Source organism: Rhipicephalus sanguineus, chromosome 3, assembly GCF_013339695.2.
Source record: "Rhipicephalus sanguineus isolate Rsan-2018 chromosome 3, BIME_Rsan_1.4, whole genome shotgun sequence".
Classification (NCBI taxonomy): Eukaryota; Metazoa; Arthropoda; class Arachnida; order Ixodida; family Ixodidae; genus Rhipicephalus; species Rhipicephalus sanguineus.
The window spans coordinates 18,731,942-18,746,074 of NC_051178.1; the positions used below are offsets into that span (position 1 = coordinate 18,731,942).

At 49.2% G+C, this 14,133-nt stretch overlaps 1 protein-coding gene across 2 annotated transcripts in view; it reads right to left on the minus strand.

The window, feature by feature from the left end:
• The window catches only part of LOC119386472 (syndetin), a 212,124-nt gene that overhangs the window by 175,101 nt on the left and 22,890 nt on the right, over positions 1-14,133 (minus strand). For both annotated transcript variants that reach the window (XM_049413147.1, XM_037653754.2), the window contains exon 5: positions 2,709-2,833. In XM_049413147.1, coding sequence (XP_049269104.1) covers positions 2,709-2,833 — 125 coding nt within the window. The remainder of the gene's footprint in view (positions 1-2,708; positions 2,834-14,133) is intronic.

A 14,133-nucleotide genomic window follows, 5' to 3' on the forward strand; every position in this document is an offset into this window, starting at 1 on the left:
ATCCCTAATTCTTCCCAATCTAGGGCCCTGAAAACCTCCTGTAAACACACGGTGAATAGCATTGGAGAGATCGTGTCTCCCTGGCATACGCCCTTCTTTATTGGGATTCTGTCGCTTTCTTTATGAAGGACTATAGTGGCTGTGGATGCGCTGTAGATTTCTTCCATTATGTTTATATAGGCTTCGTCGATGCCCTGATTCCGCAGTGCTTGCATGACTGCTGATGTCTCCACCGAATCAAATGCCTTCTCGTAATCTATGAAGGCTATGTATAGGGGTTGGTTGTATTCCGCGCATTTCTCGATCACCTGATTGATAGTATGAATATGGTCTATTGTTGAGAAGCCTGTACGAAATCCTGCCTGGTCCCTTGGTTGATTAAACTCTAATGTCGTATTAATTCTGTTAGCAATTACTTTTGTGAATAGCTTGTAGACAACGGACAGTAAGCTGATGGGCCTGTAATTTTTCAGGTCCTTGACGTCCCCTTTCTTATGGATCAAGATGATGTTGGCATTCTTCCAAGATTCTGGTATCCTCCCTGTCGAGAGACACTTCGTATACAGGGTGGCCAGTTTCTCTACCATAATCTCTCCACCGTTTTTCAACAGGTCTGATGTTACCTGATCCTCACCAGCGGCTTTGCCTCTTTGCATTCCCTTTAGGGCTTTCTTTACTTCTCCTGTTAATACTGGTGGGATGTCAGATTCCTCTGGGATATTACTGCTTCTTACGTTATCATCCTGACTGTCTCGGCTGCTGTACAGATCTCTGTAGAACTCTTCCGCTATCTCAACTATTCTATCCATATTGGTTGTGACCTTGCCATCCTTGTCCCTTAACGCATACATCTGATTTTTGCCTATGCACAGTTTTGTCTTCGTAGCGTTGAGGCTTCTTCCGTTCTTTAGAGCATGCTCAATTCTCTCCACTTATATATATATAAGTGGAGAGAATATATTCTCATATATATATATATATTAAAATCACAACTACAATGTGTACGCCCTGTCATGGCGCACTGCCCGTGAGGTGCCATATCGCCATGTTTACCGCAGTGCTGCTACCGCTCCGACTTTTTACTTTATATTTATTTTTCTGCTTTCTTTTTTGTATGGGGCTGTGAACAAGTCAAGCTGTTTTAAAACAGCTTTTTTTTCACAGTCCTTTCTTTCTGTATGACAGAATGAAAAATAAACTTTGACTTTGACTTCAGACTATACAAGGAACTTGGACGTCTCGGTGCACTGGACTACGAGATTGTCCTCGACGGCAATACGAACTCTCAGCGGGTGTTGTGCACAACCAAAAGTCATCCACGTAGTGCGCCTTAAACCTCACTATGCATGCTGATGCATTGTGGAACTTAACTTACTTTGTTAATTTCTTTTGTATGAATTTTTTGAACTGCACATTTTGTTTTCAGCATCAGGGCAAGGCTTTTTCGGGGGAGGGAGAAAGTATTGCCGCGTTCGCTTATTTATTCATCAAGCAGCAGGGTCGCAATATCGGACAGGAAATTGCCGCTCATGATAGGAAAGGGGGGACACCATGAAGTTTGCTGTGGGCTGGCCACAGTGCACACAGAGTGAATGCCTGCGCTGGTGAGTTCCTTACGGACAATGGCTTGAACCACTGGAGCAATGATTTAGGTCGTATCACCTGCACCACTATGAGCTGGGGCAGAGGCTAGGCTTAAAGTTCACAATCCGAGTCACCCGGCCTGACGAAAGTGGAGCTGACAGTTGTTTTCACGAGCAGTCTTCACAAGAGCCGTACTGGGAAGCCAGGCAAACACAGTGTCAATGCGCTGGCTTCTAGGCCGCTCAAAACGCCAGCACACCTTCATAATGGCATCTGCTGTCGAATAATTTTTACATTTTAAAAGATTGAATATCCCCTCAAAGACATCCCCAACCTTGTCGGCCTCCCACATGTCGGCATCAGCCGTGCAACACAATGCTAGCACACATTCTACGTATTAAAAGGAGGATTCGGTAGACGTCTGCGGATGAGTCGCGAGCATTTTGTTCGTGGCTATCTTTCGCACAACAGGCTTTCCAAGCACGTCCAACATTTTCACTTGGCACAATTCCCAGCCCCCGACTTCAGTTTCATGGTTCTCAAACGATACTTTGGCAGTTCCCTTGAGATAGAACATCAGATTTCCAGCATAAGAGTCGGAATCGCCGGAACCGCTAAATGGCACTACCCTGTTGGGTTTACGCCCGACCGCTGCTGCCGTGGGTGCAGATGCACACGCCATATCTTCCGCCACTGCAGAGAGCCCCTCCAAACGACCACCGCTGTGGAGCTCCATTTCAAGGTGTGTTGTACCCCACAGCTGTGACCAAGGCAAGAGGTCGATTTAATGTGCATCTACAAGAGTATCGCAATATGCAAACAAGATGGCTAAAGAGACCCACACGCACACTCGTCGTCTTCATCACTTTGGAGAGCATCGCACCAGCTCATATTCGCACCAGCTCTCTAACAATATTATAATATTTTTTGGAGTTGTTTCGGAGAACCAGATTTTCAAGTGACGTGTTTTATTTTCTGGTTCTTATAAAGATCGAATAAATGATCACCACCTTCAAAATGCTGCTGTCATGGCTGGGAATTGAAGCAGCACCCGAATGTTAAGCTACACAATAGCACAGGTGCTAAGCCAGCGCTGCAAGTGGTCAAGCGGAGCAACGGCTTACTTGCGCCCTCGGATGCAGACAGAGCAGGCTTCATCGAGGCTGTCCTGCAGCTCGGTGACACGCTGCAGCTCCAGCGTGTACCACGACTGGTTCTGCAGGATCAGATCAGACACTCGCTTGGACACCTGCAACAACAATGAGATAACATCAGCATACAGAGCCCACCTTTCTGTGACATCACTAATAAACTTGCATAAGAGAGATCAGTGAAACAATATTTGTTTTGTTATTTGTTGGAAAAATTACTACTATCGACACACTAACTGCCTCCAATGTTTCCTCGCCAGAAGTTTGGGCAAAAAGTCTGAATTTCTGTGAGGACCAAGTGCACACAGCCGTGATTCAACAGCACAAAACTTGACAAACAGTGTTCCGTTACCTTACCGCCTGTCTGCTCAAGCAAAGAAAAAATTTATATCCAGCATGCCCTTAACCGAAGGTGGCATCGATGATTTGTTGGACAGAGGACGCAAAAAAAAAGGTCCAATGAGGACGCAGCTTGTGGTATTGAATGGCGAGGTAGAGTAGTTGAGACCATGGTAATTAAAGCTGCGTCTTGATTAATGCCTTTCAGTTTCAAAAAAAAAATATGAAGTGACCTATTTGAGAAAACAGAACACCAGTTCCGTCCTTTTAGAGTACCCTGCGATGGCGCTGAACAGGCGAAAGAAACATGGCTGATCCCTCTGTCATAGGAATCGGTATAACATGAAAGTGAAACGTGTCTTCACAGACGTAGTTGAGCGTTGGTTGTGCATTCTTTCGCCCCAAACGTGAAGGAATGAATGCTACAGCATCAAATTGTAATGTTATGCGAAGAACAGCAAGCCACTCGAAACTTGCAATGCGCTGCTCAAGCAGAAAGGACGCGCGGAACGAACGTACACAGGATGAGCGCGAATGTCACAGTTGTAACTTATTTCTGTGTGAGCAGCGCGCTCCTTTCGCAAAAGCGGCCGCTGCAGAGAGCGAGGTAACCTTCGTGCTCTCAACGGAAACTTGCAGGCAGAGCGCAGGACGTACAAACCACCGAGATCACGAGATAAGCGCCCACACGAACAACCACGCCCTATCGAGGCGCGCGCTAATCCTCGTGGGGAAAGACTTTTAAAGCGCGCTGTTCGAGCCCTTCGCGCCATCTCGCCAGTGATAACGAAAACACGCTGTACCGCCGATCTCTGAGTACCGCCACTGGCAAATGGTGTACATAAATAGCTCGCCGTTAGCATAGCAGAGAACATGCCGTCTGTGGCGAAGTTGTTTCGCGCTGCGCGCTGCGCGCTGGCGATCGAGAGGTTGTAAGTTCGTTTCCCGGTGACGGAACTTTTTCTTATAGTTTTTTCTTTGCCATATGTTAGGTTAGTCTTTATATTTTACAACGCCATATCCGTGACGGCAATGCGTCAGTGGAGCCGTGGTGGACCCTGGCATAAAACACTGTCGTGTTAAAAATGTGAGTGAACGAACAACCCCTAGCTGACAAAGGTTCTGGGGATTGAGCCTCCATCAGCCTGCACCCACTAGTGCGCACCTGGTTCACTTGCCAAGGCAAGAACCGTCAACCTGGGCGAACACATCAGGCATCTAACTGTCGCACATCACATCCGAAGGCACCACTATCCTGAGAGGGCCCCTGACAGGATCTTGGTGTGTGCCACCCTATCCCTTGACAACTTATGAACGACACATGGGCTATATGCTATTGTCACGTGGTCGTGACGTCGACGAAGACAGCAGTCGGCGTTTTCAGGATGAAACTGTTTATTTGGCCGAACTTGCGGCCGGAAAATGAGAACTAGAACTACAGCAATACACGCTGTACAATGATAGCGGCGAACAGGGCGTCGTCCGTCGATCAACTGACAAGCGGTCAAGCGCGTCGGCTTTTATACAGGCGCTATCGAACTTTCCAGCAATATTGCTGGTGGCGGCATTATCTCTCAACAAAGCTAGAACATTCACGGGCGGCGCGCAATCTTAACAAAACGATCTACTACAATCGAGAAGCTTCTCGAACACTGCTTTGCGGACAGCGTCGATCGTTGATAAACGTCCTTGCTGGTCAAACCCGAATAATTCAAAATAAAACAAGAAGTGGGCATGGCATTGCCCCCCTCTGAAAAAAGCATCGTCCCGATGCTTGTGAAAGAACAAAGAAGAGAGAAAAAAAAACAAGTGCATACATAATTAAATTACAATAACAAAGGAAAAGTAGAGTCCCCAGGTTCGCTAACGCGCAAAAAACGGCTTGAGGCACACGACATGGACGACTTCAGGTCGTGCGCGGCGTCGCTGGGAGTTCGTAATGCCGTCCGGGATGACCTCGTAGTCAAGAGCGCCGAGACGTCGGAGAACCTTGTATGGCCCGAAATATCGCCGAAGGAGTTTTTCGCTAAGCCCACGTCGGCGTATCGGCGTCCAGACCCAAACACAGTCGCCGGGCTGGTATTCCACGAAGCGTCGTCGAAGATTGTAGCGACGGCTGTCGGTGTACTGCTGGGTCTTGATGCGCAGGCGGGCGAGCTGTCGAGCTTCTTCGGCACGTTGTAAGTAGGTGGTCACGTCGATGTTTTCCTCGTCGGTCACGTTTGGTAACATGGCGTCGAGCGTCGTTGCCGGGCTCCGTCCGTAGACCAACTTGTAAGGTGTCATCTGCGTTGTTTCTTGCACAGCGGTGTTGTATGCGAAGGTCACGTACGGAAGGATGGCATCCCACGTCTTGTGCTCGACGTCAACGTACATGGCCAGCATGTCGGCGATGGTCTTATTTAGCCGCTCGGTGAGGCCATTGGTTTGAGGGTGGTAGGCAGTGGTCCGGCAGTGGCTTGTCTGGCTGTACCTCAAGATCGCCTGAGTTAGCTCCGCTGTAAACGCCATACCTCTGTCGGTGATGAGGACCTCTGGGGCGCCATGACGCAGAACGATGTCTTCAACAAAGAACTTCGCTACCTCGGCAGCACTGCCTCTAGGTAGGGCCCTTGTTTCGGCGTAGCGGGTCAGGTAGTCAGTAGCTACGACAATCCACTTATTACCGCTAGTAGACATTGGGAACGGCCCCTGGAGGTCCATCGCGATCTGCTGGAACGGTCGCCGAGGTGGCTCGATCGGCTGAAGAAAGCCCGCTGTTCTTGTTGGCGGTGTCTTGCGTCGCTGACAGTCTCGGCATGTCCTTACGTAGCGAGTGACATCGGCGGCAAGGCGCGGCCAGTAGTACTTTTCCTGTACTCTTGCCAGCGTTCGGAAAACACCGAGGTGTCCTGCTGTCGGGTCGTCGTGCAGGGCCTCGAGGACTTCTGGTCGCAATTCTGGAGGCACCACGAGAAGGTACTTGGCTCGATATGGCGAGAAGTTCTTCTTTTGGAGAACGCCGTTGCGTAAGAAAAACGACGCCAGTGCTCGCTTGAACACTTTCGGAACGACGGCGTTCTTGCCCTCGAGGTATTCCATAAGGCCTCTGAGTTCCGGGTCGGATCGCTGCTGTTCAGCGAAGTCATCGGCACTTATGGTTCCCAAGAAGTAGTCATCATCCTGGTCGTCTTGCGGCGGCGGGTCCACGGGGGCACGAGACAGGCAGTCGGCGTCAGAGTGTTTTCTTCCGGACTTGTAAACGACGTGAATGTCGAATTCTTGCAGTCATAGGCTCCACCGTGCGAGGCGACCGGAAGGGTCCTTCAAGTTAGCTAGCCAACACAAGGCGTGGTGGTCGCTCACAACTTTGAAGAGCCAGCCGTAGAGGTAGGGGCGAAACTTCGATGTAGCCCAGATGATGGCCAGGCACTCCTTTTCCGTTGTGGAATGGTTGATTTCTGCCTTTCATAGCGACCGGCTAGCATAACTGATGACCCTCTCCAGCCCGTCAGTCTTCTGCACGAGGACGGCGCCGAGTCCTAGGCTGCTTGCGTCGGTGTGGATTTCCGCATCGGCGTCTTCGTCGAAATGCGCTAGTATTGAAGGCATCTGAAGGCGTCGTTTAAGTTCTTGAAATGCCTCGATTTGCGCCGTTTCCCACTTGAATGGCACGTCGGTCTTCGTCAGGTGCGTTAGTGGCTGGGCTATTCGTGAAAATTCCTTGACAAAGCATCTGTAGTAGGCGCACAAGCCGAGAAAACGGCGTACGGCCTTCTTATCGGTGGGTGGCGGGAAGGCAGCGATGGCAGCCGTTTTCCGCGGGTCCGGGCGAACACCATTCTTGCTGATCACGTGACCCAAAAACAAGAGCTCCCCGTACGCGAAGCGGCACTTTTCAGGCTTCAGGGTGAGTCCGGAGGTCTTGATTGCTTGAAGTACAGCTTCAAGGTGTCGAAGGTTGAGGAAGTTTGAGGAAAACACAACGACATCGTCCAAGTACACAAGGCATGTCTGCCACTTCAAGCCGGCCAGTACTGTATCCATAACGCGTTGGAGTCGCGGGCGCCGAGCAAAGACCAAAGGGCATGACCTTGAACTCGAACAGGCCATCTGGTGTTATGAAGGCAGTCTTTTCTCGGTCTCTCTCGTCGACTTCGATTTGCCAGTAGCCGGTCTTGAGGTCCATCGACGAAAAGTACTTGGCGTTGTGGAGTCGATCTAGGGCGTCGTCTATTCGTGGGAGAGGGTACACGTCCTTCTTCATGACCTTGTTCAGGCGACGATAGTCGACGCAGAAACGTAGGGTTCCATCCTTCTTCCTCACTAACACCACAGGTGACGCCCACGGACTCTTGGACGGCTGGATGATGTCGTCGCGTAGCATTTCGTCGACCTGTTTCTTGACGGCCTCGCGTTCTCGCGTCGAAACTCGGTACGGGCTCTGACGGATTGGTCGGGCACTTTCTTCTGTTATGATGTGATGTTTCGTGACTGGGGTCTGTCGAATTCTTGACGACGACGAGAAGCAGTCCTTGAATTGTAGGAGCAGGGTTTTTAGCTGGTCTTGCTCGTGCTTCGGGAGGCTTGGGTTGACGTCGAAATCTGGTTGGTTTCGTCGATTCGTCAAAGCAGGTTCGGTAGTATCGAAGAGGGCGAGAGCATTGCTGGATTCCACGAATTCGTGGATGTAGGCGACCGTCGTACCAATGTTGAGGTGCCTATATTCGTGGCTGAAATTTGTCAGCACCTTTGCTTTGCCATCACGCAGCTCGGCTATGCCTCTTGCGACGCAAATCTGACGGTTCAGAAATAGGTGCTGATCGCCCTCGATGACACCTTCAAGGTCTGCGTGTTCTTCGGTGCCGACGGAAATGATGATGCTGGAGAGAGGCGGAATGGTGACGTGCTCTTCTATCACATTCAATACGGGCTTTCCTGGCGTCGTGTGTGGCGGCAACGCTTTTTCTGAGGTTAGTGTTATTGACTCGGATCTCAGGTCTATTACGGCACCGTGTTCACTTAGGAAGTCCATCCCAAGTATCACGTCCCTGGAACAGTGCTGCAGGATAAGAAAGCTCGCAGGATAGGTTCGGTCACTGATGCTGACTCTTGCTCTGCAGACTCCAGCCAGCTTATCAAATGACCTCCAGCGGTCCGGATTTCAGGACCTCCCCAAGCAGTCCTAACTCTCTTCAACTTCGCGGCGAATGACCCACTGACGACGGAATAGTCGGCCCCAGTGTCGACGAGAGCGGTAACGTTGTGTCCGTCGAATAGTACGTCGAGGTCGCTAGTCCGCCGTCTTGCGTTGCGTGTACGTCGCGGCGTCGGGTCACGGCTACGTCGGTTTGCACCGCTGCTTCCGCGTTGCGTCGTCAGGTCTGCTTCCACGGGTCGCAAAGTTTCGTCTTCATGACGTCGTTCGGCGTGCGGCGGGGGCTCGGAACTTCGTCGCGGCGGCGTCGTAGACGGCGGAGGATCTTCAACGTTTCGGCGTTCAGCAACAGCACCTCCATCGGTTGCTGCCCTTAGTTTTCCGGATACGGGCTAGGCGACCGACCCCGGTTTGGGCCAGTGTACTGCCGGCGGTGCGGTGACATGTAGCGGCCGGGCGACGGCGAGCAGGAAAGTCGTCGTTGTTGCCACTGTGTTCCGGTGAGGTAGTCGTCGATGTCGCGAGGCCGTTCGCCTGGCTGCGGGCGCGGCGCGTTCACGGCGAATCCGCGTAGCCCCATCTGTCGGTACTGGCAGCGGCGGTACGTGTGGCCGGCCTCCCCGCAGTGGTAGCAGAGCGGGCGGTTGTCAGGGGCGCGCCAAATGTCGGTCTTCCCCTTGAGGTGTAGTGCTGGCCGCCAGGTGGGCGGTAGGGCGTCGATGATTGCGGCGGTGTCTGGCGACAGAACTGCGTCGATGCGGTGTCTTGACGCGGGCGCGGCGGGGGAGCGTAGCGTCGGGCTGCAGCAGCGTAGCTCAAGGCTTGCGGCTGAGGCTGTGGCGGTTCAAGGGTGCCCAGCGATTGCTGGATTTCTTCTCGAACGACGTCTGCGATGGAGTCCACTTGAGGCTGGGGTGAGGGCAACAGCTTGCACAGCTCCTCTCGCACGATCGCTCGGATTGTTTCGCGCAGGTCGTCGGAGCCGAGCGCATGAACAGCGGGGCTGTCTTGGATTGATCGGCGATTATATTGGCGGGTGCGCATTTCTAGCGTCTTCTCGATGGTCGTGGCTTCTGAGACAAATTCCTGGACGGTATTCGGTGGATTCCTCATAAGTCCAGCGAAGAGCTGTTCCTTTACTCCTCGCATGAGGAAACGAACCTTCTTCTCTTCAGGCATATTGGGGTCAGCGTGGCGGAACAGCCAGGTCATTTCTTCCGCGAAGAGCGCCACGTTTTCGTTCGGCATCTGCACGCGGGTCTCGAGCAGAGCCTCAGCCCTCTCTTTGCGAACGACGCTCGTGAACGTGGCGAGGAACCTGGCGCGAAATATGTCCCACGTTGTCAGGGTTTGCTCTTGGTTCTCGAACCAGGTACGAGCGGTGTCTTCCAAGGCAAAGTACACATGTCGTAGCTTGTCTTCGCTTGTCCAGCCATTGAAATGGGCAACTCGGTCGTAGGCTTCGAGCCAGCTTTCCGGGTCTTCGAATGACGACCCGCAGAAGGTTGGCGGCTCCTTGGGCTGCCGGAGAAGGATCGGAGCAGGCTGTACGGGGTCGGTCATCGTCGCTGCGCTCGATGTTGGGATCTGGGGCTGCCTGGTTTTTTCGAGAAGGAGCCCGTACTCTGGCTGCAGTCCCTTCTGCCTGCGGCTCGTTCGACGATCCGGGATTTCTTTGCCGTCGTCCTCGTCGCGGCTTGGGCTTGGGTCAGTGCTTCGCGGGGGCGTCCGTATCATGGAAGAAGCAGCACCTCCACCAGATGTCACGTGGTCGTGACGTCGACGAAGACAGCAGTCGGCGTTTTCAGGATGAAACTGTTTACTTGGCCGAACTTGTGGCCGGAAAATGAGAACTAGAACTACAGCAATACACGCTGTACAATGATAGCGGCGAACAGGGCGTCGTCCGTCGATCAACTGACAAGCGGTCAAGCGCGTCGGCTTTTATACAGGCGCTATCAAACTTTCCAGCAATATCGCTGGTGGCGGCATTATCTCTCGACAAAGCTAGAACATTCACGGGTGGCGCGCAATCTTAACAAAACGATCTACTACAATCGAGAAGCTTCTCGAACACTGCTTTGCGGACAGCGTCGATCGTTGATAAACGTCCTTGCTGGTCAAACCCGAATAATTCAAAATAAAACAAGAAGTGGGCGTGGCACTATGATATATAAACGCATCAGCTGCATTTCACAGCTAAAAGCTTATCAGGCGTACATAATTGTCGGTAATTGTATTTCCTGTTAATTACCAGTCTCTTTGGCAATAGCATTAATTCTGGGCCTCATTCACGTTTAACCTCGGCTCTGCTATTTCATTTGTAATTGCACCTCTTAAGTGTTATGGCACGGTAAATGGGTCGTCTTGGCTTTAGCTTTATATCTCAGGAACTGTTCCATACTTTATTTTGAAATATCACGTGTTCAGTATTAAGAAAGCATGTGGCCTCCACTTTGCGTAATTTTTACCCCGTAGCTTTCCTTTCTTTTTTGTATTTGAGTACCAAATTTTAGACTGGGTTGTAATATAAAATGCACCTTTTCTGAAACACAATACAGTATGACTGAAATTTCGCATGCTCGTTCCACATAGTGGTGGCACCAATCCTTAGCTAAAAGACTGGATGCGCATACGTTTATCGCACCAGCAAAAAGATATTGTCCTCACTTGCACATGCTGTAAGAGAGGCTTTCCAATTAAACTTTTTTAATTACAGCTCAAAGAGTTTGGTTCAGACTATTTGGAAGGGATTAAAGTATAACGTTGGAAAATTTCAGTGCAATTGGTCGGATAGTTTTCCAGAAAACGTAGATCAAGTTCGGACAATATTAAAAAAAACTGATCGGGAGAAAAATCCACTTTTACTTTTAAAAACACGTGTGGAAAGTACACGCAAGATAATGCAATGGCTATGCTACAAAGGCATCCCTACTGAGACAATTTGCAACCAAAGCTTATGAAAATGGCAGGAAATTAATATATTTAACCAATCTAGCCATATTTGCTACAAAAGAACACATACACACAGAAACAATTATGGAAAGCACCAGGTCAATAAACCTTCGCAATTGTCAGGAAGCATGACTTTTGACGCCATTTTTAAATGGCTTCGAGCGCTCCTATGTGCTCACCAATGCACCTCAGAGTGTGTGTTATTTTTTAGTAATGAAAGCTTAAAAAATCCCTTTTTTGATCAATTTACCTTAACCCTTTACTGCACCTTGTTGCATTTACACAACATTCCAATAAATGGCAATCAAAACAAAAGGAAAGTCCGTTAGGAGCTGCCTGTACACATTGTTGCATTCCCGCAACATTAGTTTGAAAAATGCTTCGTCTTGTGGTGCCGTCTGTGCTCATCCCGTGCAACTATTCACAAGAAATCCATGGCGCACCCCACGTGCAGCGATACTGGTGAAGTTTTGCCAATTATAAGGGCATTTTTAGACAAAGTGCAGTAAAATTTTTTACGCTCTGCTACACATCCTCCCGATAACATAGTTTAAAAAAAAGAACCTTGTCATTTCATAATTGTTTGTTCCTGGCGACTCAACATTGCTATGTTGCGCAAATGCAACAGCTTGCACGTGGGTTTCTTTTCTTCTCAGAAAGGGAAATGGGCCGTGAACGCTTCTATGGGCGAGTAATTCCTTCTGATAGTGAAGACAGCGACCTTTCAAGGAGTGACGAAGACCCCTAGTGTAACTCCATTTCGATTCAACATATGCGTAGCATGTTTTTAGGTTGTATGCCCAAATTTTCTTGAAGAACTTGGGTGTATTCGCGCGCTACAGTGTCGCTTCATTCTGGGTGTACGCTTACGTATGTGCTTCTACGTTCTAAATTTTGGGCCATACCACTAAAACACTGTGCATAGTGTTTTATTACACGTTCCGTTCTGCCCTCAGTTCCGAGTGTCCCCGCCTCTCGTGTCCTCTTGATTGCTTGACCGAGCTCGGAACGTGCATCTAAAGTGGTTCTGCCTGCGTTCAAGTTACCAAGGCTTCCTGTTTAGTCTGCGGCTGCGTTCAGCTTTGTTTTGTTACAAATTTCATTTGCTTTGTTACGATCTGTTTGCTCCTCTGAATGTTCAACCTGGTGTGGAAAAGTGCTGCAACTTTCCTGGATGCATGGCATACTGCTAGAGCTGTGGAAGCCAGCTTTGTTCAACAAGCAAGAGCAATTGCTTTCTTTCGTAACACACTACAACACAAGTGCACCCACTCATTCTCATGCGCAAGGAAATGTTTGAGTTCAAATTGCACTAAGTATCTTTTCCCTTCAACTCGTTCCTTATTTGCCTGTTGTTGCTAATATGCAACGCACTTCCTCTCTGCTAACACTAACTGTAAAAACCTACGAAGGTTATTTCCAATGATGGTAGTAGAGCTATTGTGATGCAACTCCATGAATAATATTATGACGAAACAAACAACTGTGCAGTAAAGGGTTAAATACAGCTGTTGTCTCTGCCAGAGGGAATGCGCTTGGTGTAAGCTCACCGGTTATAATTTTCATCTGAGTACACAGGCAAGGAATCTCAAAATTGGCTACACGATTTATAAACTTAAAACTGTGCTTGCTTATCGTCCTACAGAATGGCTTTTCCAAGTTGGTGCAGTTTAGTTCGGTCCAGAGCACTAGCCTGTTCCTTTTATTCTCTATAACTTCTCCTCAATTATGTACCACGCAGCAGTTCAGTGCTTTGTCGTTTCTTTGCGCTAGGTATTATTTCAGGTCATTTAATTTATCGTGCTATTTTTTTTCACAGATCATGTGCCCTGTAAGCTTTTCACACAAAATGCACGTCATGTGCAACAATGAATAACACTGAGGATGAGCAGAACATTCTGCATCCTCAAAGTTCATTTTTAAAATGTTCTCTTTTATGAAAACTTGAAGTGACAGTAGTGATAAAATGTAGTCATCTGACCTGCACTGATTCCAAGATGAGAGGAACAAGCTTGATAAAAACGAAGTAGATCAGTTGCTCAAATGAAACATTCCTGGCACACGGAATGTTTGGTGCTTCCTCTCGGTGCTAGCCAGCGACATGCTTGCATTTTCAATAGCAGTGTTAATTCTGAAGAATTCTTCGCGCATCACTGTCTGTGGCTTGAGCAGACATTGCTGTTGTCTTGGCCTTCTTTCTTCGCTGGGTGTAGTGTCCTTAATGCACATGAGTGTACGTCACGGGATATACAATCTCGAATCATTCTGTTAAGAAAAGTGTCAAAGTTGCAGATGTCAGGAAAACACGGATACTGCAAATCAGTTCTGCGGAACCCCGCAAGGTGGCGGAAGGGTTGAGAGAGGGAAAATTGACAACCACCCGTTTTTAGCACAAAACCACAAGGAAATCCATACGGATTTCTCAGAAATAAAGCCTCTTCACTGCCGGCGTTGGTTCCGGGTTTGAACCCCGGACCAGGACGAATTTTTCGGCGACTAAGAGGCTTTATTTCTGAGAAATCCATATGGATTTCCTAGTGGCTTCGTGCTACATACGGGTGCTTGTCAATTTTCTCTTTCTTAAAATATGAATATATTCGACTTTCAGTCCCACCCTTGTCCTCATGGCACAAACAAGTGAACACACGTGCTTTGAAATGAGGCAAAACACAACTCTGTTATCAATTGGAAGGTGTCATATAGCTAGTGCGGTAAGGGGACCGAGCAAGGTCGGGAGGAAGCTTCAGGCTTGCACAGTATGTAGCAGAGGCTACGCCACAGCGACACAGCAGCTGACCCAAAAAGTCAGTTTCACTGCAAGGGTGAAGCAATGAATGCGACAGCCACAAACTGGAATGTTGTACGAGTAAGGCTGGCAGCTGACTCCCAGTTAGCATCCAACATGGCATAAGTCAACAAAAAATGCCACAAAAAACCGGTATAAGGAAATACAGCTGCTGCAGTAAC